Source organism: Palaemon carinicauda, chromosome 16 (assembly GCF_036898095.1).
Source record: "Palaemon carinicauda isolate YSFRI2023 chromosome 16, ASM3689809v2, whole genome shotgun sequence".
NCBI lineage: Eukaryota > Metazoa > Arthropoda > Malacostraca > Decapoda > Palaemonidae > Palaemon > Palaemon carinicauda.
Genome location: NC_090740.1, coordinates 57479159 through 57503609, shown reverse-complemented (window position 1 = coordinate 57503609; position 24451 = coordinate 57479159). Strand labels below are relative to the sequence as shown.

The 24451-nt window shown below is 46.2% G+C and overlaps 1 protein-coding gene across 1 annotated transcript in view; it reads left to right on the top strand.

The window, feature by feature from the left end:
* Positions 1 to 24451, top strand: part of LOC137655051 (nuclear migration protein nudC-like) — a 146940-nt gene that overhangs the window by 64052 nt on the left and 58437 nt on the right. The window contains exon 2 of the mRNA XM_068388946.1: positions 11358 to 11435. Within this exon, the coding sequence (XP_068245047.1) occupies positions 11358 to 11435 (78 nt within the window). The remainder of the gene's footprint in view (positions 1 to 11357; positions 11436 to 24451) is intronic.

Sequence of the window (24451 nt, the reverse complement as noted above, 5' to 3'; positions counted from 1 at the left end):
TACATATATTCCCCCATTCATGTTGAAGCTCTAATGGCAACAATGCATCCCAACCAAGGTTTTTATTGCGCTGAAGCCGGTGCATAAACAAACGGCTTCTGTTTAAAACAGGCATGCTAAAGCCATATATGTCAAATTGAGAGGCAATTGTTCCCAAAACAGCACGTTTAGTGGTGGCCTTGCCATCAAGGCAAATAGGTTTTGTAAATATTTCATCTCTTACTCTGTCCCATGCAAGACCAAACAACTTTGTAGTTTCAGGGGTCTGAGTTTTCATGTCTTCATCTATCTTAATTTGTAAGGAATTATCATTCGTGATTATCTGCTGAACCTCGAATTTGTACGGAGCAAATATGCGAGGCAGCTCATTATAAGCCCATTCTAAAGACTCTCCAGTTTCCATGGTAATTGCACCATTATCCATATACAGCAAGGTATACATTAAATGTTTTGATTCTGACAAATCTTTATCCTTTTCTTCCTTAAATACTAAAATATAATATAAAGACAGCATTAACAAAAACGGGCTACAACGCAACCCAAAACTCAGCCTCGCATTGCGATAAGCAACAACAGAAAAGTCCCCAGCTTTCACATTTTTATACCAAAGGAACAGAAATTTTGACTGATCAGATTCACTTAATGAAAGCATATTGAATGCTTTTTTCAAGTCATAGGTAAGCAATTTCTGACCGAACCTTAAATGAAGAAAAGCAGAGGATAGCTTTTGGTTCAATGTGGGACCTGGATGCATACACTGGTTGAGACAGAGGCTTAGTTTCTTATTTTTCTTTTTCTCTCAAATTGGATAAAAAGACTACACGACACTTAGTCGTCTCCCTCTCAGGCTTAAAATTTCCCATGTGAGGAAGAAAAGTATAATCTGGGTGCAGGGCTTTATATTGTTCAAGATCATGAATAGGTTTTATTATACCAGCTGCTATTTGATCCTTAATAGTCTAATCCATTAAATGTAAATAACCCACATTATTTTTAAGCTTCCTAAAATTGGCCTTCAAAATTACCTCTGCTAAATGTTCATTTTTCAAAAGCAAGTGTGATACCTCACCATTCCAAAGTAAGGGAACTCGAATCCTACCATCGACTTCTCTAGATATATTATTAAAAGTATAATCAACTAACTGCTTATTCAGTTCTACAGTCTCTTCCTCATAAATAGTTTGGTCATAATTAATGAATTTAGGGCATTCAAGCTCCAATATTTCATTTGTTGCCTTTAGTAGTTTACACTCCATAAGCTTTCCCTTGTCATTCAAAACCGAAAAATTACTGCTAACTTTCAAAGTATCATAGTGAAGGTCATGAACCTCATCATCCAAAGTAGGGATGATAGAATCTGCAACAAATAAAGAGTGAGTGTGGACACTTACAAAAGACTCCACACAAGGTGGACTAGGAATACTAGCACTGACAGACATCGAATGACATGGCAAAAAATCTATATTATCAATCAATCTTTGAACATGCCTACCAACATAACGCCCATTGGGGAATCTACATATACTGACAGAGTACCCTTTCCAAACAGGACGTCTTTACTTGGAATACAATAAGCAGCATCAGAACCAAGCAGAAATTCAATATCCATTACTTCCCGGATATTTGAATGAAGACCCACATCAGCAATTGAAAACCCTTTATCTAAAAAACCCTTCATCTAAAAAACCCTTCACTGCCGTGCTGAGCATCGGCAAATTCAACTTAATCCTTATTTCAGGAATAACCATGGCTGGAATCTTATAACTAGTTTTTCCTAGTGTAATAGGCACCTGAACTACCTTGCTCCAATAAGTTTTAACACCATTGAAACCATGAATTGTAAGATTAACATTATTTCTGATAGTTTGAAGGTCATAAGTATCAGCTAATTTCTGTGAAACAAAAGTACTTTGAGACCCACTGTCTTTTATACCCCTATACAAGCGCTCTTGTCCAACAATGCCAAAAGGGAAAGTAGGAAGAACAGAGTCACTAACGAAATTTGAGAACACTGTAACCCCATTATTTGTTTCTGTGCTTGCTATAGCTTCTTCACTTTTCTTACAATCAGGTGAATTATCTTTGTTACACAGAAATGAAAAATGCCAGCCAAAACATTTAAAACATTTTTGTTTAAACCTAAAATTACATTTAGCAGTGGGATGCGAAAAACTAGCACATTTCAAACAGCCTTTAAAATACTTCAATTTATCTACTTTAGACTGTGGAGTAGGAAATTTAGTACATTTATATAGTAAATGATTGAAATCCTTACCATGAACCTTAGAACATAACGAACAACTAAGTAGGACTTTATTCTTAGGAGAATGCACTTTAACTGCCAAACTAGCAAAACTATCAGCATTTTCAGCACTACCATTGCATAAGGAATGCTTTGAAGGCGTAACAATTGACACTTTTCTTGAGTTTTCATACCTCTCGCAGGCTACAAAAAAGTTATCCAAAATTTCCGTAATTGAAGGAGAAGTCTTATTAGTAATTTGCACTAACTCTTTCCTAAATTCATCATTCAAACCTAGCCAAGCAAAATAAGTCAAAAAGTCATCAGAGGACATTTGCCAAACCTTAGTAGACTCACATAGATTCCTTAACCTAGAAACATAATTAAATGGGTCATCACCTGGATTTAGTTTCAGCTCTGTTAGTTTCTTAACGGTGGAAGACTTCCTAATTTCTTCCGAAGCAAAAGCTTTAATCAAGAGCGATTTAGCATCTTGGTAACTGTTTATCTGCTTCAAGAGAATTCAGCAAAACCTTAGCCTGACCTTCAACTTGCTCTTTAAGAAAAAGTAACAAATCCCTATCAGGATATTTATAAACACCAGTAGTAGCCTCAAATTCTACTAAAAACTGCAAGAGATTCTCATTTTCCTTGCTACTGAATTTTGGGAGGGGCGCTGTTGGCTGCTTTAGTAAACTAAGAGCTGTGTCCGTGACGCTACGGGAAGGAGAAACTTCAAGTACTGTAAAGGCAAACATCTCTCTATTTTCTCTAAATAATCAATGCAACCCAAACATTCCTCTTCTAATTCGAGTTCTGTAACTGTGCTATCCTCGAACTTTAAATTTTGAATTTTAGAATCCAAGTCTAACAAACCCTTCTGGTAACTAAACAGGAGACCCTTTTCCGATACTTTCTGAGATGCAGTAAAATTTGCATAGGACCCCAATTTATTAAAGGCATCAGTTACTTTTTTACGAATAACCTTTTTCTGAGTAATAAGCAATTTTAAATTTGACATTATATATTAGTTAACAAAAAAATCACCAATAACAATGATCGCTAATAGAAAACCCGTTGGAGTGAGCTACAGCTAATCTAGTGCAACCTAATTTTGAGAGCCTCTTCATTACCTAACTTGCAACTATCCTGTCACGGTCGCCATGAACTAAATTTTTTCAAGGAGACACCAAAAACACTTGTAAAAACTATAGGCACCAAGGAAACACAACATAATTAATTTGTATATTAACAATATACTAACATAAATTGAGAACTTCCCTTAAGTAAACATAAGCAACTTAATAAACTATTAGAGGCTCTCATTAACTGCCCGAGGTCCTGAAGTAATTACAGCTATAGATGCAAAGTAGTGGGTATAACACATATGTCTCCATTCAGTTCGGTAATCACCTGTAAATTTCAATAGGTCATCACCTGTAAATTTCAATAGGTCATCAATTAAAATTACCAAGCAGAACTAAAGGTCATGACAATGGCCTATCATTCCTGGGTTACCAGTAAATTACACATTTTAAATATTAAACTTAGCCGGTGAATATATAAATAGCTGACGTCTCCGACGGTCGACAGATTCCAAAAACTCGCGAGCGATCGCCATGAAGGCTGCCGAGTGTGCCCACCAGCGCCGACTATTAGCTTCCTCTTCGCCAGAGAGGCCTTCCTTAACCTGCGGTGAGGAGGCGCCTCTTTTGTTCTACATCTTCGTTGCAGTCCCCCGCAGAGGAGACTCGCCAGCGATCACCGACTGTTCCTGCTTTGGTCCTGGACCTCTCAGCGGATCGCTCGCGATCCCCTTCGGTGGAAGGTCGTCCTTTCAAAGGACACGTCGACCTTCCACCCGTCAGACCTGCTGACCTGCCGTCACCATTCCTGAGTGCTGATGTGCGCTACGCTCCGACGAAACCTGACCTTCACGCTCGTCAGGCATCATCTAACCCTAATACAGGGCATCAAGGGCATACGCGCCAACGTGCGCATACTTCCCTCACTTGCTATGCTAGCAAAGCAGAGCATATGCGCCCACGTTCTCCTGCGTGCCAGGCTTTGCCTGAGCAAGCGCGCCCACGCCCAGCCACGCGCCATCCCTCATCTGCGCACCATCAACGTCCTGCGCGCCAGCGCTCTCCTGTACGCCAGCGTTCCCCTGCACGTTAGTGATCCTATGCGCGCCAGCGCCCTCGGACAGCAGTCGTCTCTCCTGCGCGCCCACGATTTTCGGATGTGGCCGCTGTGGGAAAGTCTATTCTGACTTTTCCCACGCGCCAGCACTCGCCAACACGCCAGCGCTCGCCTACACGCTAGCTTTCTCCAGCGCTTGCCATCCCGCAGACGCGCAGTCCCCTGCCATGAGGATACACGCGACCTCGTCCATCCTCTCCTGCAGTTGTGCGCCACCATCCTGACGCGCTCCCACGAGCGACACAGGCTTCATCTACGCGCCCACGCGCCAGGGGTATCTCTCCTGCGCGCGCTCGCCCTACGGCCTCTTCAGGGGCACGTGGGCGAGAACGCTCTGATCCTGCGCGCCCACGCGCCACGATTATTCTCCCGCGCGCGCGCGCCATCAGTCTCCTGCGCGTTCACCTGTGCGCCATCAGTCTCCCGCGCACGCTCCTGCGTGCCATCAGTCGCCCGCATGCGCACCAGAAGTCTCCCGCGTGCGACCCCTGGTATTCTCCATCGCGCGAGCGTCAACACCCTCCTGCCCGCGAGGCTGCTAGACAACGCACAGCAAGGTCACCATCGCCGCATTCTCCTCCCCGCAAACGCATAACAGCGCGCATTGCGGCAGAGGGGAAACATTCAGAGGGGTCCAGGATCCCTATCCCTTTTCAGGCAAACCCACCTTTGGGAACTCCTCCCAGGGATCCCTCTATCCCTGTCCCTTCGGAGGGGGTGTCTGACAGCGCGTCTGTCAGCCGATAACCTTGGTTCGGTGCACTAGTCAGAGCTGTTACACAGGCGTTCAAGCCTGTTTTCTCTGAATTAGGGCACAGATCCTTGGTCCTTGGCTGTCTCTACCCCTCTGAAGAGAAAAAGAGGAGTTCCAGACGCGGTAGCTTCTCCAAGGGCTAAGTTGACTCCACATAAACCCTTGAGGCAGGCTCCTTCACTCCCCCAGACTTTCTCTCCTTCCCTGTCGGACGAGTATTTCCCATCCTCGGGAATCACATGAGATGAGACTTTCCCCCATCGCACCAATGAGGGAAACCCCTCCTCGCGCTGAGAAGTTTTCCCAAGAGGGGGTTGGTAAGAGCTTGCCATCTTCCATGTCGGAGTCCTACATCCTTACCAGGAAGGAATCGAAGGACTCGAAGACTTTACCAAAGTCCTCTACAAAACCAAGGATGGAGCCAACTAGTCACTCGGAGAACGTCCGCGACTCTCCCTAAGAAGAGCCTTTGGGGACAGGAGACTTCGCTGCAAGTCCAACGTCAGGAGGGGAATAGCCGGAGTCAGAGCATGTGTTTTGGCAAGTTCTGACTCTAATTAGAGCTCTCAATGGGTTTGCCAACCCAGAGATCCCTCCTCATGAGGGCAAGGACACGGTCTTGGACCGCGTATTCGGTACTCAGAAACCATCAAAGGCCAGTGTAGCTCTGCCCTGGTCTCAGGGGGTTAAGAGTACCAGGGACAAGATCGCTGTTCAGCTCTCCGAGTTGTCCCCCTCCAACCGTTCCAGTGCCGGCAACACGCTCCGCCCACCTCCTCGCGTACAGCAGAGGAGGTACGTACTTTGAGATCTTGGAGGAGCCTTGTTTAGCTCTTCCTCTCCACCATTCGTTGGAAGAGCTTACCAGGGGAGTCCCTCTTGAGAGACTCTCCAACCGGCAGGTCTCATTCTCGGCAACCGAGATCCTTAACCAGGAGAAGGTGGCGAAGTGTTCTATGCAAGCGACTTCATGGCTGGACGTCTGGTTAGGGACCTTAGGTATCCTGATACGCTCTGAGGATTTTTCCAAAGAACGTACCAGGAAAGCTATGGAGACGTTCCTTCTCTCAGGCACTCGCACGATTGAGTTTCTTGCCCACCAAGTCTCGAACTTGTGGGCAAACACCATCCTGAAACGTCGGGATGCGGTGGCTGAGAGATTCCATCAGAAGGTCCCTAGCACCGAGATCAATAGGCTCAGGCATTCTTCTTTGGCAGGAACAATCCTGTTTGAGCCTAAGGATGTGAAACAGGCTGCTGAGAGGTGGAGGAAGTCGCACCAAGACTCCCTCCTTCATAGGGCTTTGACATATAAGCCCTATAAGCTTCCAGCTCCCCAGCAGTCCCGTCCGACTAAGACCGCAAAACCATTGACAGCAGCGAAGACAGTGGTGCGTAAGCCATTTCCGGTCAAGGATAGGTAAGGCAAAAAGTCCTCCAGGGGAGGTAAGAATCCTAGAGGGAGCAGCCGAGGCCACAAACACTAGAATTGGCAGTCCTCCTGCATGTCCACCAGTGGGGGGATGCCTACAAACTTGCTCAGACAGGTGGCAGCAACTAGGGGCCGAATCCTGGATGATTTCCGTAATCAGTCAGGGATATCGCATCCCGTTCACAACATCTCTACCTCCTCTGACGACGAATCCAGTGCCATTGAGCTCCCTTGCCATGGGATCAGCAAGGGGGCAAGCCCTTCGGGCAGAAGTCCAGACCCTGTTGAAGAAGGGCGCTCTCCAAGAGGTCCTCGACGGGTCTCCAGGATTCTTCAGTCGACTCTTTCTTGTAAAGAAGGCGTCTGGAGGGTGGAGACCAGTCATCGACCTCTCAGCTCTGAACAAGTTTGTCAAACAAACTCCGTTCAGCATGGAGACGGCAGATACGGTCAGACTAGCAGTGAGACCGCAAGACTTCATGTGTACACTGGATCTAAAGGATGTGTACTTCCAGATCCTAGGCCATCCGTCTTCAAGGAAGTACTTTGGATTCAGCCTAGACAACAAAGAGTACCAGTTCAAAGTGCTGTACTTCGGTCTCTCCACAGCACCACAGGTTTTCACCAGAGTGTTCACCCTAATATCTTTGTGGACACACAGGATTGGCATCTGTCTCCTTCGTTATCTGGACGACTGGCTAATCCTAGCAGACTCGGTGTCATCCCTTCTTCAACACCGGGACAAACTTCTGAGATTTTGCCAGGATCTGGGGATACTGGTAAATCTTGAGAAGTCCTCACTGCTTCCCACTCAAAGACTGGTATATTTAGGCATGGTTATAGACACCAATCTCCTCAAAGCCTTCCCATCAGACGACAGGATAGCAAGGCTGAGGAAGGTCGCAAGCCCTTTTCTCAGATGAGAAGAGCTTCCTCCCAATCGTGGTTACGTCTCCTCGGTCACCTTTCATCATTGGCTCGTCTAGTTCCCAACGGTCGCTTCAGGATGAGATCCCTCCAGTGCCGACTCAAGTCCTGGTGGAATCAAGGTTACGATTCCCCGGACGTCCTGATCCCTATGGGAACTGCGGAACTGCAGTGGTGGGTGGCAGGCGAGAACCTACGGAAAGGAGTGGACCTTCTCGTCCTCCCCCCGGATTTGATGCTGTTTTCGGACGCTTCAAAGAAAGGATGGGGGGCCCACGTACTGCACCACACGACCTCAGGCCTGTGGTCAGAGTCAGAAAAGTATCTCCATATAAATCTCTTAGAGATGAAGGCTGTCTTCCCAGCCCTTCAATAGTTCCAACAATACCTGGCAATACACTCTGTAGTGGCTTACATCAACAAACAAGGAGGTACTTTTTCGCAGCAGCTATCCCATCTAGCAGTAGAGATCCTGAGATGGGCCGAAATCCACTCGTTACCGCTATCGGCACGCTTCATTCCAGGCAAAAGGAATGTGCTCGCCGACAATCTGAGCAGAGTGTCTCAGATAGTGAGTACTGAGTGGTCTTTGGATCATCTAGTAGCCAACAAAGTCCTGACTTGGTGGGGTTCGACTGTGGATCTGTTCGCAATAGCCCTGAACTTCAGGCTCCCGCTGTACTGCTCCCCAGTCCCAGACCCCAAGGCTCTCTGGCAAGATGCTTTCCAACAACGGTGGGACAACATCGACGTTTCCGCATTTCCCCCGTTCTGTCTGATGAGGAGGGTGCTCAACAAGACCAGATCATCGGTCAATCTTTCAATGACCCTCATAGCTCTGCTATGGCGTCATGCGGAATGGTTCTCGGACCTTCTGCAACTCCTAACGGAGCTACCGAGAGAACTCCCTCCACGGCACAATCTGCTCAAGCAACCACATGCCAACATCTTCCACAAAGCCGTAGCTTCGCTATGACTTCACGCCTGGAAACTATCCAGCATCTCCTCTCTGAGAGAGGATTTTCGCAACAAGTTGCAGTCAGGATGTCTGGACATCTGCGAAAGTCATCCGCAGCAGTCTACCAGGCAAAGTGGAAAGTCTTCTGTGGCTGGTGTCGTGGAAGGGGTATCTCTCCACTCGATGCCACTATTGCAGCAATAGCGGAGTTTCTTGTATATTTGCGGGAAGAAATGCGCCTTTCGGTCTCGGCGGTGAAAGGCTATCGCTCAGCCTTAATTGTAGCTTTCAGGCTGAAAGGAATGGACATTTCTTCATCGCTAGAACTTTCTCTACTCATATGTAGTTATGAACTTACCTGCCCTCAATCGGAAGTGAGACCTCCTCCATGAAACGTGGTTCGAGTCCTCAGGTCTCTTAAGAGACCTCCCTATGAACAATTACGCCAGGCATCAGATCGCCACCTAACTTGGAAGACGGTGTTCCTGCTAGCTTTGGCTTCGGCCAAGCGTGTTAGCGAACTTCATGGTCTCTCGTATGACATCGCCCATTCAAGGGGAGGGGGGGAGGTAACGTTCAACTTCGTCCCAGAGTTTATTGCTAAAACTCAGAATCCTGGAGTAGCGGATCCTCGGTTTGATTCCTTCCGGATTTCTAGTCTCCGCTCTGTAACAGATGACCCAGACTATCTATTACTATGCCCAGTAAAGAGCTTGAGGCTATACCTCAAAAGAACAGCTGCAGTCCGTCCTCATGTGCCGGCATTATTCGTCAGCACAGGGAGGACTAAGAGGAGGGTCACCAAGAATACCATCTCTGCATGGATTCGTTGGGTCATTCATCTGGCATTGAATCCAGATCCTCCTCCGCCACGTCGCCCTAGAGCACATGATGTCAGGGGCATAGCTACGTCCCTGGCCTTCAAAAAAAATTTCTCTGTGAAGCAGGTCCCTCAAGCGTGGGTGTGGAAGCGTCAGACAACATTCACAGCCCACTACCTGCAAGACGTGACCCACAGGAGGCTCGATACGTTCTCTATCGGCCCTGTGGCGGCTGCACAAAAGCTGGTTTAAAACCTCAAGCTCCTTATTGGACAAGTAGCAGAAGGTTGAGGGCATTGTTACCCGGTTTTTAGTCTGCATGAATGAAAAGGTTTGACTGGCCCTTATTCTTTTCTTCATCATCCCCTCTCTTGGGGAAAGCAGCATCCTGGGTTCTCTGTATAGCTGACCTCAAACCACTGCAGGCATGCTCCCTTGTGTTCCTAGTATTAGGTTAATACTGTTACGTCCCCATACCCTGACGAGGTGGTATTGGGAAAGTCCTAGTCTACAAGTTTCCATCTAAAGAACTTCATATCAACTTCCTAGGACGAATCACACTTCTTCATACCTTCACACACAGCTTGCGTAGGCCGCGATCCTTGCGTAACAAGGTTCTAGCGAGGTGCAGGGACTCCTTATTTCTTGGGTGCTTACACACTCAAATATCGAGCTCCCAGGCTAAGCCAAAAGCCAGTATTGGCTGGGACGTCCATCCTTCCTAATGGGTGAGGCACCCCTATTAACTAGCGTGGTTTGTATTTCAGTTACGGAACAAATGACAAATTCGTAGATAATTTGTATTTTTCCTAACTATACAAACCTTAGCTATTTAACCAAACTTGCCCGTCAGCCCTATCCCCCTTGAAATCCTACTTCCAAGCAAAGTGAGTTCAAGCACAAGTGTGTTTGAGCGGGGGGAGGGGTAGCAAGCTACCCTCCCCTACCCCCGCTAACTAGCGGTGTGGGTAGTAAACCCTCGTTAAATTTTAATGGCTCGTCATTTCAGCTACGCCGAAAGTAATACCCCTATTAAAAAGCTAAGGTTTGTATAGTTAGGAAAAATACAAATTATCTACGAATTTGTCATCTTTAGTTTTATGGATTTAATTGAATATGCTCTTATTCTTTATATATAATAAATTATATCGGCGTCAATAACCCTTGATGTCAGGATGCCAGACAATTAAAAAAAAAAATCAAATCAATCATTTCGAACACATTCAGTTTCTGTGTCTCCATCACTTTGATCCCCCTCGACTCCGACCTATACGTCACAGTTGGTACAATCAATTTCTCATGGAAAACCCTCTTTACATTCATTCTTAACAATCTATTCTTTACCACTCCCTTCACTGCCCCCAACATTTTACGTCCTTCATTCACTCTTACATACATATGCTTCCACTCCACCATTTGCAGGGACAAGTTTTCCAGCCAATTGAAAAGGGTACTTCCTGCTATCTAAGGGTAAATCTCCTATGTAAAGGAAGATGCTTTTTATATTTCCCAACTATACAAACCAGTTCTTTACTCATACTTAATGGCCAGCACCAATGCCCTCAAAGTTCCAGCTGCTATTTACGTAGTTTGTCAGCGAGCCAGGTGGGGCTTGTTGCCTCCCTGCTACGGGTTGTTGACACCTCATAATTTTTAATTGTCGTAGTCCAACTTAATGTCATTCTCCTATGTAAAGGACACTGGTTTGTATAGTTAGGAAAAATACAAATTTGCTTAGTTACTTTCAAGTGACAGTTCTAGTGCACATGAGTCATATCCCGCATAAAGAACTCTGGTTTGTATACCTATTAAAACTAGCAATAATTTTTATAATTTTGTATTTCAATAAAAAGTTAACAATGTTTTTCAGTTTATCCAGCTCAAAATATCTTGATAGAATACATCTCAATTGTATAAATTTGGATACAGTATAATTCCTTTGAAAAGGAGAGATAAAAAAAGTCAGAATTTTCGCATCTTTAGTAATATCTATAAATTTGTAATTTTTCAATTTATTTCAGTTGCTGGATACATTCTTTAGTTTCCTTGCAAGAAAGACAGACTTTTACACTGGTGCCCCTGATGATGTTCCAGAAAAGGTAAATTATTACTCATTAATACTGCAGTTATTGCTTACATAAATCTTACCTTGGAGTACAAATGCTATAAAGTATACCCTACTGTAAGTGCCAACATTGGTGACTTGATTCAAAATTACTCCCTTAACGAAAGAATGCCTGGCATAGTCAGTTGGCTTAAACATGAAATATCAATTCCATGGTGAAGCCTTGTGACAGGCAAGAGGTCTCTCGAACTTGGGAATAATTTTTTCTCAGTTCAATCCAAAATTTCTTGATTTTTTTCTATTGCTTATCCTTACTCGAACGTCCTTCATATTTGATTACCTGTCTCCCGCCTTGCTGTGCAGGCTCTCTTCCCCATTTTACAGACTTATTTTTGGGGAACAGATACCATTGCTGTGATTGGATTTTTTGGGGCTCAGTCGTGTCGTCCTGATGGAAGGTTTCTTTAGGTAGCTAAGGTATATTTGGCTACAGTGATACTCCCAGAGTATTAACCACAGGTTTCCAGAATTCTAACTCCTGGCACGAGTATCCTTAATATAACTTTTTATGAATAGTACTTACCTGGCAGTTATATATATATAGCTGAGTCTCCGACTTCGGCAGAATTTAATCGAAAATCTCGGCAACCGCCTTGTGGTGGTTGTGTGGTTAGATGGTTAACAACCCTTACAGGGTGGTACCTGGAATCATTCCCGTTTTCTGTTCCTCAGATTATCTCTGCCGGCCGGATCGACAACATCGTTGGTCCGCCATTTAGAGTTTATCCGGATCGCTTTCCCTTCATCGCTTTTTTGGACTTCATTTTTGGTGAAATACACTGTGTTGGGATTTGGCAATCGTGTTTGTTTTTGTTTTTTGTCTTTTTTGCTTTATTATCATGAGTGAAAAAATTCATATTCGTATATGTGCGAATGATATTTGCAAGGTGAGGTTACCGAAAGTGTCGGTTGACCCTCACACTATCTGTATGGGTTGCAGGGGGTTTGAATGTGCACTAGATAATAGGTGCAAGGAATGCGAGGGTTTAAATGATGATAATTGGTTAGCTATGAAGCGCTATGTGCGCAAACTTGAAGTTGATAGAGCTAGGAGAGCTAAATCAAAGTCAAAGTCTGCTAGTGAAGCTAGCTTAGATTTATCTATTGACCCTTAAATTGTAACCTCTTTGGAAGTTATTCCTTCCCCGAATGTAGTAACTCCTGCCCCTTCTACAGGATCTGTGCCTACGGATGACCCTGGGTATACTAGGATAGCTGCTGAGTTAGAGGCCATTAAAGCACAATTTGAGGCCTTTAAAGGTAAGGGTGTAAGTGAAATTAGTGCTTGTGAAAGTGCAGTGGAGGTGGCGGCTGATCGAATCTGTCACACCCCTAGGTCTAGACCTCTACCAAGCTCCCAGGACCAAGGGAGAAGGTACGTCGAAAGCCGAAAGGGGGTGAGAGGTGCTTATCCTCAGTCAGTCGTCGCCTCAGACAGTCCTGTTGCGACCTCCCAGGCTGCTCTTGACCGCCATAGAAAAGGCGTGTCAGATACGTTTGTGTCTTCACCTGATCCTTCTCCCAGACGTAATTGGCGTTATGAATCAAGACCAGCGAAGAGAAGGTGGAACCGGGATGTGCAGTCTCGCTCCCCCTCTCCCGGTTCGAGTAGCCGAGAACCTGATCCTTTTGAAGACGATTTCGATGTTCCTGTTAAGAGGACAAAACAGAGAGTCCTTAGCCCAGTTGATCCTGCTAAACTCCCTACTTCTTCTGCCAGCGCTCCCAAACAAGCCGTATGACAACTGCCTCCTTCGGAACCACGAGAACCAGAAGAGGTTGCTAAAGCTTTCATGGTTGTTATGCAGGAACAACTTACATTGTTAGTTCAAGCTTTCAGCCACCCTCCCTCACAGTCCGTCAGACGTAAGGACGTCTCTTTACCTGTTAAGAGATCATCTTCTAAGAGGGAACTTAGTATCTCTCCCAAGAAACCTCTGCGCACTTCGTCGGCCGTACGACAACGCACACCCTCTTCATCGGCACGATGTCAGGAATTTACTTCCTCCTGCTCTCGACGCCAGGACGATACTGCCCCTCGTTCTCGGCGCCAGGACGATTCCGTTTCTCATTCGAAACGCCAGGACGTTACCGCCTCGTTTTTTAGGAAACAGGATGAATGCAGTCTGCATTTTCAAGACAAAGGCAGCCTGCATTTTCAGGACGAAAGCAGCCTGCCTTATCAGGACGATTCCGTTTCTCGTCATCGTGACGATACCGCTTCTCGCCGACAGGATGTTAGCAGCGCTCGGCGCCAGGATACAAACAGCTCTCGGTGCCAGACTGCTTGCAGCCCAACTCTTCAAGATGTTATCCTTGAGCAGGACCTCGAAGATATTTCGGAAGAGGAAGAAAAACCTGCCGACTCTACTAGTGATTATAAGGTTCTTTCTCGCTCTCTTTTGGAACTTTATGGGGAGGAATTTCAACCTTCGGCCCCTCGTTCTCCTCAGTCTCAATTTACCAGGAAGAAAGCTACAAAGTCTTCGGCCTTCATCAAAATGAAACTTTCAATTTCGGCCAGGAAAGCTCTCGCTAAGGTGGATGATTGGATGAAGGAACGGAGACAAGCTGTCAAGACCACCTTTTCTTTCCCACCATCTCGGCTCGCTTCCAAGGCCGGTATGTGGTATGAGACAGGGGAACTTTTGGGGTTAGGAGTGCCTACCTCCTCGCAAGGTGACTTCTCTGCTCTTGTGGACTTGGCAAGAAGGCATGCTTTAAACTCTGCCAAGGTGATGTGGTCCATGTCAGAGCTTGATCACCTCTTCAAGGAAATTTTCAGGGTTTTCGAGGTTTTTAGCTTCCTGGACTGGTCTCTCGGGACTCTGGCCAGGAAGACTGAACTCCTGGAGGACACGAAGGACCTGACGAGTATCATGTCCTGCATGGACAAAGCTCTAAGGGATGGGGCGAATGAATTGGCTTCCCTTTTCTCAGCAGGGGTCTTAAAGAAGAGGGCCCTTTTGTGCTCCTTCACCTCTAGATCTGTGACTGTTGCCCAGAAGTCGGAGCTGCTTTACGCCCCTTTTTCACGTCATGTCTTTCCTGAAGCTCTGGTCAGAGATATCTCCCTTTCTCTGGCACAGAAGGCTACTCAGGACCTTTTGTCACGGTCTGCTAGGAAAACCTTACCTGTTGCTCCTGCTCCTCTGAAAAAGGAAGAGAAGAAGTTTCAACAGCCCTTTCGGGACAGGACCTCCTCGAGAGCGGATTTTAGGGGGAGAAGACAAGAGTCAGGGCCAAGGACCAGCAGAGGTGCGTTTAGGCCACGATCCAAAAAATGAGATGCAAGTCCTCCAGACAACAGTAGGGGCAAGACTCTCTCGTTTTTGGCAGTCTTGGAAAAGGAGAGGGGCTGACACCTGGTCCCTCTCGATTGTCAAGGAAGGTTACAAGATCCTCTTCTGGAGCTAGTCGACCAGATGTTGGTCAAGGGAGCAATAGAGCCAGTTCAAGACCTTACCTCCCCAGGCTTTTACAATCGTCTATTTCTGGTTCCTAAGAACTCTGGTGGATGGAGACCAGTCCTAGATGTCAGCTCTGAATGCCTTCGTGGAGAAAACGAAGTTCTCCATGGAGACGACTCAGTCAGTGCTGGCTGCAGTTCGTCCAGGCGACTGGATGGTATCTCTCGACCTGCAGGACGCTTATTTTCACGTGCCCATTCATCCGACTTCAAGGAGATATCTGAGATTTGTGTTCCAGGGCAAGTGCTTCCAATTCAGGGCACTTTGCTTCGGTCTCAGCACAGCTCCCCAAGTTTTCACCAGACTAATGGTGAATGTGGCAGCCTTCTATCTAGACGACTGGCTGATCCGATCACAGTCGAAAGAAAAATGTCTGGAGGACCTACTGAAGACATATACGATGACTCAGGACCTGGGACTCGTCGTCAACTGGGGGAAGTCTCAGACCGAGCTGAATCAGACTATTCTCTATTTGGGGATAGTTCTGAATTCAGTTCTTTTTCGGGCTTCTCCCTCCCTGGAGAGGCAGACCAGGTGCCTAGACAAAGTCAAAGAATTTTTAAAGAAACAGGAATGCTCAGCAAAGGAGTGGATGAGTCTGCTGGGAACTCAATCCTCCCTAAGGCCTCTGCAACACTTCCTCACAAAGGTTTGGAACAGAAAGATCCAGGAGGACTCCTTTTCTTTTCCCATACCGACAAAGATCAAGGATCTTTTGATGTGGTGGCTGGACCCAGCTCTGTTGGGAAAAGGGATCTCCTTGTTCAAGAAGAACCCCGTCCTAGTGTTATTCTCAGACGCGTCCGAGTCAGGCTGGGGAGCAACACTAGGGAACAAAGAGGTCTCAGGTATTTGGGAAGGGAGTCAGATCAGTTGGCATATCAACAGGAAGGAATTGATGGCCATTTTGTTAGGGATAAAGGCCTTCAAAACCTCGGTGTCAGGAAAGACTGGAGATCAGTTCAGACAACACCAGAGCTCTCGTGTACATAAGGAAACAAGGGGGAACTCACTCCCTCTCTCTGTTCACAACTGCGAGAGAGCTTCTCCTTTGGGCGAACGAGAACAAGACTCGGCTGTTGACAAGGTTTGTTCAAGGGCAGAGAAACATCAGGGCAGACATGCTCAGCAGGAGGGGGCAAGTTCTTCCCACAGAGTGGACTCTCAACCCGCATGTCTGTCAGAGCCTCTGGAAGTTGTGGGGCAGACCTGTAATAGACCTTTTCGCCTCCAGTTTGAACAAGAGGATCCCCAACTACTGCTCCCTAGTCCCGGACGAGGAAGCTGTTGCAGTGGACGCCCTCTTGATGGATTGGACGGGGTTGGACATGTATGCCTTTCCCCCGTTCAAGATCATCAATCTGGTTGTCAGAAAATTCGCTCCCCTCGATTCGGGACGAATGATCCTAGTGACTCCATACTGGCCTGCAAGGGAATGGTTCACCGAAGTGGTAGGCATGCTGATGGACGTTCCAAGAAGACTCCCGGCAAGTCCAGATCTTCTCAGACAACCCCACTTCAAGAGATTTCATCAAAACCCCCTCGCTCTCAATCTGACTGCCTTCAGACTGTCGAGAAGCTCGTTAGATCTCGAGGCTTTTCAGCACAAGCGGTGAAAGCTATTGCCAGAGCAAGGAGGATCTCGTCACAGAGTCTACCAGTCAAAGTGGGAGACCTTTAGAGCTTGGTGCAAGAGGCACAAGGTTTCCTCGTCCTCTACCTCTCTAAGCCAGATTGCAGACTTTCTTTTGTACCTCAGGCAGGATGCTAAGCTGGCTGTATCTACCATTAAAGGATACAGGAGCATGCTCTCAACCGTCTTTAGGCATAGAGGCTTAGAGTTATCTCAGAATAAGGACTTGTAGGACCTCATTAGGTCCTTTGAGACGACGAAGCAGGTACAGTTAAGACCCCCATCTTGGAACCAGGATGTGGTGTTTAAGTTTCTGTGCTCCAAGAAATTTGAGCCTATCTCGCAAGCCTCTCTTCGAGATGTGACTAAGAAAACCCTCTTCCTTTTGACTCTAGCGACTGCCAGAAGGGTCAGCGAGGTCCAGGCAATCGAGAAGCGTGTAGGCTTCAATCAAAATGGAGCGGTTTGTGCCTTAAGGTTCGACTTTCTCGCCAAGAACGAGAACCCTTCGAAACCCTGGCCCAGAACTTTTGAAGTCCCTAACCTCACGAATCTAGTGGGTCAGGAACAGGAAAGCCTCCTCTGCCCGGTTAGGGCTCTCAAGGCTTATTTGGCCCACACTAAGAACGTGAGGGGTGCATCCAACTCGTTATGGTGTTCGGTGAAGGATCCTCAAAAAACCCTGTCAAAGAACGCTTTGTCCTTTTTCCTGATGGAAACTATTAGGGAAGCCCACCTCTTATGTGAGGAAGAAAACTTCGCCCTGTTGAAGGTACGGGCTCACGAAGTAAGAGCCATTGCTACCTCACTGGCATACCGGAAAAATATGTCAGTTAGGCAGATCATGGACGCAACGTTCTAGAGGAGCAACTCTGTCTTCGCTTCTCATTACCTCAGAGAGGTAAGAGTGGACTATGACAAGTGTTATACCTTGGGCCCATACGTAGCTGCGGTTTCTGTATTAGGCAAAGGAGTTACTACCCCCACCCAACCTTAGTTTGTGTACATGTATATAAGTTTGTGTTTTTTATGGTTGTCTGAGGTCCTCATCTTGGGGTACGGTTCCCTCAGTCCAGATAGATAGCTTATATCTATTTCTGCAAGGTTAGATGGTTAGTTTTAATAAGGTTGCAAGTTCTTTTTTATTATATGGGGCGAAGGTAGTTTCTGAAGTCTAGTCAAGTTGTTGGTCCTACCCCTTTGACAGACTCGATTGAGTTGTTTGCAGTGTAGCAGGTCTACTCCTGGCTGAACACTCCTAAGGGAAAGCGACTCTAGAGGAAGTAACCTTTGAAGTCAGCTACCTTAGCAGGTAAGGAATCAAGGTGTTTTTTCTCCTACAACTCTTGTGTTGTTTCCCCAACTATGTTTTCTGTCTGTTTCCCTCCTCCAAATGTGTGAATCAGCTATATATATATATAACTGCCAGTTAAGTACTATTCATGAAAATGGAGTTTTTATGAATACTTACTTGGCAGTTATATATATATTTTAAAGCCCACCCACCTCCCCTCAGGAGACAGGTTGGGCAAAGATAATCTGAGGAACAGAAAACGGGAATGATTCCAGGTACCACCCTGTAAGGGTTGTTAACCATCTAACCACACAACCACCGCAAGGCGGTTGCCGCGATTTTCGATTAAATTCTGCCGAAGTCGGAGACTCAGCTATATATATATAACTGCCAGGTAAGTATTCATAAAACTTTGTTTTATCATAAAAACTCCATTTTAAGGATATCACATAATATCAGGGTACGTATTTCTTGATACGACACATGGCAGTCTTCACCCCGAATAGATTTTACGCTTTGAGGGGAAGAGTGGTTACCCGGTGGATCCCCTCCAAGTACTACTATTATTCATTTTAACGTAACCTTTTAAGCACGGTGTTTTCCCACATTGCTCTCGGTGTTGTTACTGTTTTCAAGGAATATCATGCAATCTCTAGCATCTTCATCTTCTGGAAAGTTGAGTATTTAATCTTTTCTGTGTATAATTTTTGGCTCCCTTCTCACAGTTAAATTAACATAATTTAGGTGTGTTAAGCGGAGCACTGCCATCCCCGGAGGCGGCCATTTTAGACCGCTGTCGTACGCCACAAATGCTTTATTTAGTTAGTAGTACGACGTTCCCGGTAATTAGCCATAAAGAAGTTCTAACTAGTTAGGCAAAATTATACTAGTGAAGATAAGCTTTACACATGTAATATTTCCTCTTCCTAATAAACGTTTCTATCGTATACGATAGGGCCTCGGTAATGCTAGCGTAGCCGAGATCCCAACTCGGGTTAGGCTAGCCTAACTCGTTTTAGTATACTTTAGTAACGTTATCTCCCGTTTATCCCCTGAGTGCCGCCAGCCCAGGCGACAACCCTATCTTCTGTCATCGCCATCGAGTAGTGTACTCCGGCTTGACTTGGATAGTGTTTTCTGTCGATCTTCTTTGCCGGCGAGTATCTCGGCGTTGAAATACAACAGTAACTCAAGGTATTCTATCTTGTTGCCGACAACGCTACCGATAGGGGAATAGTCATTCCCCTGCCGGTCAAATCGTTGTCGGCATAGGAAGTTCGGCTTCCCTAGTCCACAACCGAAAGTGGGTAGTATAATTGCCGCCACCTTTCTCCCTTGTGGACTAGAAGACATGTCTTATATCCGGCAATGTCTAAGGCTAGGGAATCTTTATTCCTCTGCTGCCCAAGACGGCACCGGTATAGGAAACTAAGGTTCCTTGATTTACAGCGGAAAGTATGAGGCTTACCTGCTGCCACCTTTCTCTGTAAAATATAAGACCGTTTCCTTTCCCCTTCTGTCCTTTAGTGACGGCTTAGCCATCACGATTCCTGTGGCTGGTATTCTACAATCACCCCGTTTGCCGGGCTGACTGGGTTACCGGCCGGGCTCCTACAAAGGCGGTTAGGTTGCCGCTTTGACCATCTCCCTAACGGAAGCTAAGCTCCGGGAAAGGTTAAGCCAGCCCTGACGGCTGCCGGTGGGAAACACATTATGCTTTTGAGTATTCTTCAGTCCTCTCTTGGACTGCCATCCACAAACCCTGTAACCGGCAGTACAGCCAGCAACGGAAATTGTGGCTGGATGGAAGCTAGGATTGTATTCCTCCGCTTCCATTTGAATCCTCATTCTGGGAAGAAGACAGTAGAGACAGTAGTCCCTACACCCCTAATTATTGTACTAAACTATAATAATACAGTAGTCCTTTCCATTCTTTCTCTCTGTCAGCTAGTGCCGCTAGGTACTAGCCTAACCCGGTAGCATACCGGCTAAACTACAGTATAAGACAATACAGTAGCCAGTATTCCTGCAGTATAACAATACAGCAGTTAGAAAACTACAGTATATAATGATACATTAGTATGAAATTAACAACATACTCTGTGTATCCTTTCACAGTCCATTGTTGAGACCGTTTAAAAAATGTTGAGGTGAAGTATTCCTTCAATATTCTGATGAATCCTAGATCCTCGGAACACCAATGATTACCTGTCAGTATTAATATTTTACAAGTGGTGGAGTTAGTGCTAGTATCCTCTGACTCCGGCTCTACGTACAAGAGTTATTCCACTCTGTATTTTCCCTAATAAGGAAACTAAAAATATTAATAATTTAGGAGGCCATAGCAATTGCCTGGAGGGGAAACACAGATATGTGTCTTTCATTCTTCTTTTCTAGCTTACTATCCTAAGCTATGATAAATAATAGTAAAGTATACTATTTTATGCATGTGTAAATTTATCAGTGAGATAAATTACCCTATACTCATTTCCCTCTTTGTTTCCTTACAGGAGGAAGCTAAGGTGAAGTGTGCAGTCCTGTTCTGCAACCACAAAAGTAGGGACTTTTGTGGCCACAAGATGCACAGGTCTCATGCCCCCTGCTGCATTGTATCCGGATCCCTGAGGTACTGGGACCCGTATTTTAAGCATATATTATGTCAATGATATAAGCAACCTAGTACTCATTAACCCTTTTCTCCCTTACAGGAGGAGCCAATGGCAAAGTGTACAATTGTGTTCTGCAACCACAAGAGTAAGGACTTTTGTGGGCATATGATGTACAGGTTTTATGCCCCTGCTGCATCGTATCTGGATCACTGAGGTTCTGGGACCCGAAGGGTCGCTCCAATCGCTTGACCTTGCTGACCGACGGCTTTGTAAAAGATATCCCTGACACTACGGAGTCGAGGGATACAGCAAGGGAAACCCACCAAAGGTGAGTATGAGGCTTCCAGGAGAACTCTCCGGGACCTTACCTACCTAACAAATCTTTGAAGTGCCTACTGTTCCCTAAGGCTCAAGTGAATACGTTTTTGCCTCAGGCACAGGTCCAGCCTTCCTCTATCCAACGGACAGTGGACATGAATATCAATAGGCTCTGCAAAGCTTGAACATCCACCAAGATCGGATGTCAGAGGTGTCCATTGATACCGGACAGGACCTACTGCAAGAAGGCCCTGAATAAGGAGTGGTCCAAACACCCACGGTTTAAGAAGGATCCGTTTCGACGGTGACTGAGGTCCCTCAGCTCACTGTGCCGGCATATCAACTTATACCGTCAACCCCTTCAGCCCCAACTCCCCAACTGGCTAGACAGGTTGGCAGGAGTGAAACGTTCTTAGAGTCGATCCAGCAGATGCTGACACTGTTTCGGAAGGAACAAGAGGAGAATAAGCAAGATCTCAAAGAGATGAAGAGAGAGGTACAGGAAAGGAAACGCCTTAGCGCTTCCAGGGGCTCCGCTAAGCCCCTTAAAATATCTGACCTCCCTCACTGCTCCGAACCAACCCCTGGAGGTAGACGGAACACATGCCCATGTTGAATGGGAAGCTTTATATCTCCTAGAATGTGGGGTCCAATCCCCTTGAAGAGCTTCAATTCTGGCCCAGCTTTCAGCGTACCCAGATTGCTACGTGAGACTGTGAGATGAACCTACATCCCGCGAGGAGACTATACCGAAGGAAGTCATTGTCCTCGAACATGACAAGGCACAAGTCATCCCTACCAAGACCCAGAAAGTGGCCGGATATACTAACTCCAAAGTCTCAGCATTGAGGAAGAAGCAAAAGCCGTAGACTGTGTCATGAGAGCAGTCGAAGAGGGCAAACCCTGCCCAATCCTAGAGAAATGCAAACCATTATCTCTAGCTATTCCCACCTGCGAGAAGTGGAAAGAGGTACATCTAACCTTCTCCGTCTCGAAGTTGAATCCGGAGATAGCAGGCCAGCAGTTTAATGAGAACCTTCCAAAGTTGCCAAACCATCCTTTGAGAAGGGAACAGGATACAAAAGATAGTCTTGCCGCCTCCCTGTCTCATTAGAACTGCTTAGAAATGTGTGCAGGACTTTAATAACGCCCCACCCTTGTGATGGATTTGTAGGCTTTTCTCAGGTCAAAAAAGGACCGGTAGAGAGCATGTGTTTGCCGCAACAACGGTAAAACACGAACCAGAAAACTGATTTCATCATGTATCTGGGCCGTAGACCCTTTCTCACAGGAAGTGGTCCAAGAAGTCATTACCAAATCCACCACGGAGAATAGGAACCTGCTCCAAAAGTGGGCCATGTCCTCAAAGAGGAAATCATCATTAAAACTGCACAATTTCCAATCGTGACCATGACCATGGTGCCTCAAATGGTAGTCCAGCCGTAAACCACCTTCCAGATGGTCTCTCATCAGCTGGTAGCCAGTCACCTGTATTTAATCCAGGCTTTGAAAGGCACTCGACCACCTTTCGGCCTTACAAAGGTAAGGGCCCAAAAAGAGGATCCTCCGGAAATCCCCCAAGGGTGGAGGAGAACGTGGTCATGGAAACATGTCCTCAGGAACCTCTAAACAATGAGAGGTTCCAGGTAGGAGGCAGACTTTTCCACCTTCGGAATCGTTGGACCTTCGATCCCTGGGTCCACAGCCAAATTACGAATGGACTTGGTTGGAAATGGAACAAAAATCCACCTTTCCAAAATTCTTCCAACACTTCACCCCCTTATTGGAAGAATATACCTCAGAACTCTTGAAGAAGAAGGTAATGAGGAAAGCTAAGTCCATCAAAATTCCAGGGAAGGCTGTTTTGTGTTCCCAAGAAAGACTCGGACAAACCCAGGGTCATTCTAGACTTGTCTCCCCTCAACAAGCTCATCGAGAACAACAAGTTCCGGATGCTTACAGTGCAACACATAAGGACCCTTCTACCAAAAAGGGGCGTTTACAGTCTCAAAAGACCTGGCAGATGCTTATTGGCACCTACCAGTCAGTCGCCCCTTCTCCTCCTACCTAGGATTCTGGCTACAGAAGACAAAATTTGTCTTCACAGCCATGCCCTTCGGACTAAACATAGCCCCAAAGGTATTCACAAAGCTAACATACACGATCGTCCAGCACTTACGCTCCGAAGGAGTACAGGTAGTAGCATACCTGGACGATTGGCGGGTGCGGGCAGCATCCAAGGCTACTTGTCTGCAAGCGGCCGGAAAGGTGATCCAATTCCTTGAACACCTGGGCCTCAAGATCAATCGCTACAAGTCTCGCCTTTCTCCAGCTCACAAGTTTCAATGGTTAGGAATCCATGGGAACATGCTGTCACACCACCTCTCCATTCTATTAAAGAAGAGGAGAGAAATAGCGGCATCTGTCAAGAGACTAATCCAACACAAGAGGATTTAAAAATGCCAACAGGAAAGAGTACTGGGCTCTCTCCAGTTCGCAGTAGTGACAGACCCGGTGCTAGAAGCACACCCAAAGGATGCGCCAGAAGTCTGGAGAAGATACGCATCAAACGCTCAAAGAGATCAACAAGGTTGACACCGACCCGATTGTGCACACTATTAAGGCCGGGGTCAACGAATAAGAGCCTAGCACAGACATTTCTCTGGCAACCACCACAAACATCAGTGGCGATACACACGGAAGCCTCCCTGAAAGAATGGGGAGGCCATCCGCATGAAAGGAAAGGGCAAGAAATTGATCATTCCAGTTAAAAAAAACTTTCACATCAACATCGTGGAGGCTATGACAGTCCTCCTGACGTTGAGGAGACTATCCCCTCGCAGAACAGTCCACATCAGATTGGCTCTTAACAACGAGGTGATAGTAATATGTGTAATCGACAAGGCTCGAGTTCACCTCACATCAATCATGTGATGTTAGCCATCTTCTGCCTGGCAATGAAGAGAAGATGGCATTTATCAAGCAGTTCACCTTCAAGGGTTCCGCGATGTGATGGCGGATGCTCTATCCAGGCGAAAGCCGATAAAGACAGAATGGTCCCTAGACACAGACTCATTCTCCTTTATTTTCGATAAAAGTCCCAGAACTGCAGATTGACCTCTTCGCAACGAGCGACAACAAGAAACTACCTCGTTATGTAGCCCCTTACGAGAACCTTAAGCAGAAGCGATAGACGTCATGCCTCTCGACTGGAACGGATGGAATCAAATTTACCTGTTTCCACCAACCAATCTCCTGCTAAAAGTCCTCGACAAGCTAGGATCCTGCAGAGGAACAGCTCCTGTAGTGGCCCCCCAAATGGCCCAAAAACAATTGGTTTCCTCTAGTTCTAGAATTGAAACTGTAGCTGTTTCCTCTGCCATACCCAGTTTTATCCAAATTGGTGCAGAAGTTGGCTGTTACATTTCATCCTCGAGAACCAACAACCTGCATCTCATGATTTTTTCGCCCTAGCAGCGAACAAAAATTTGGGATCTCAAAGAATGTGGCCGACTTCATTGTAGGGTACAAATCAAGCCCAACCAGGAGACATTGTGGATTGTCTTGGAAGAAAGGGGTAAGGTACCAAAGCATACACTAGACCCAAGCCGGCAACCCTCCAAAGCCCATTGCATGGGTGTTGGTCAAAGTCTTGCACTATGCTTC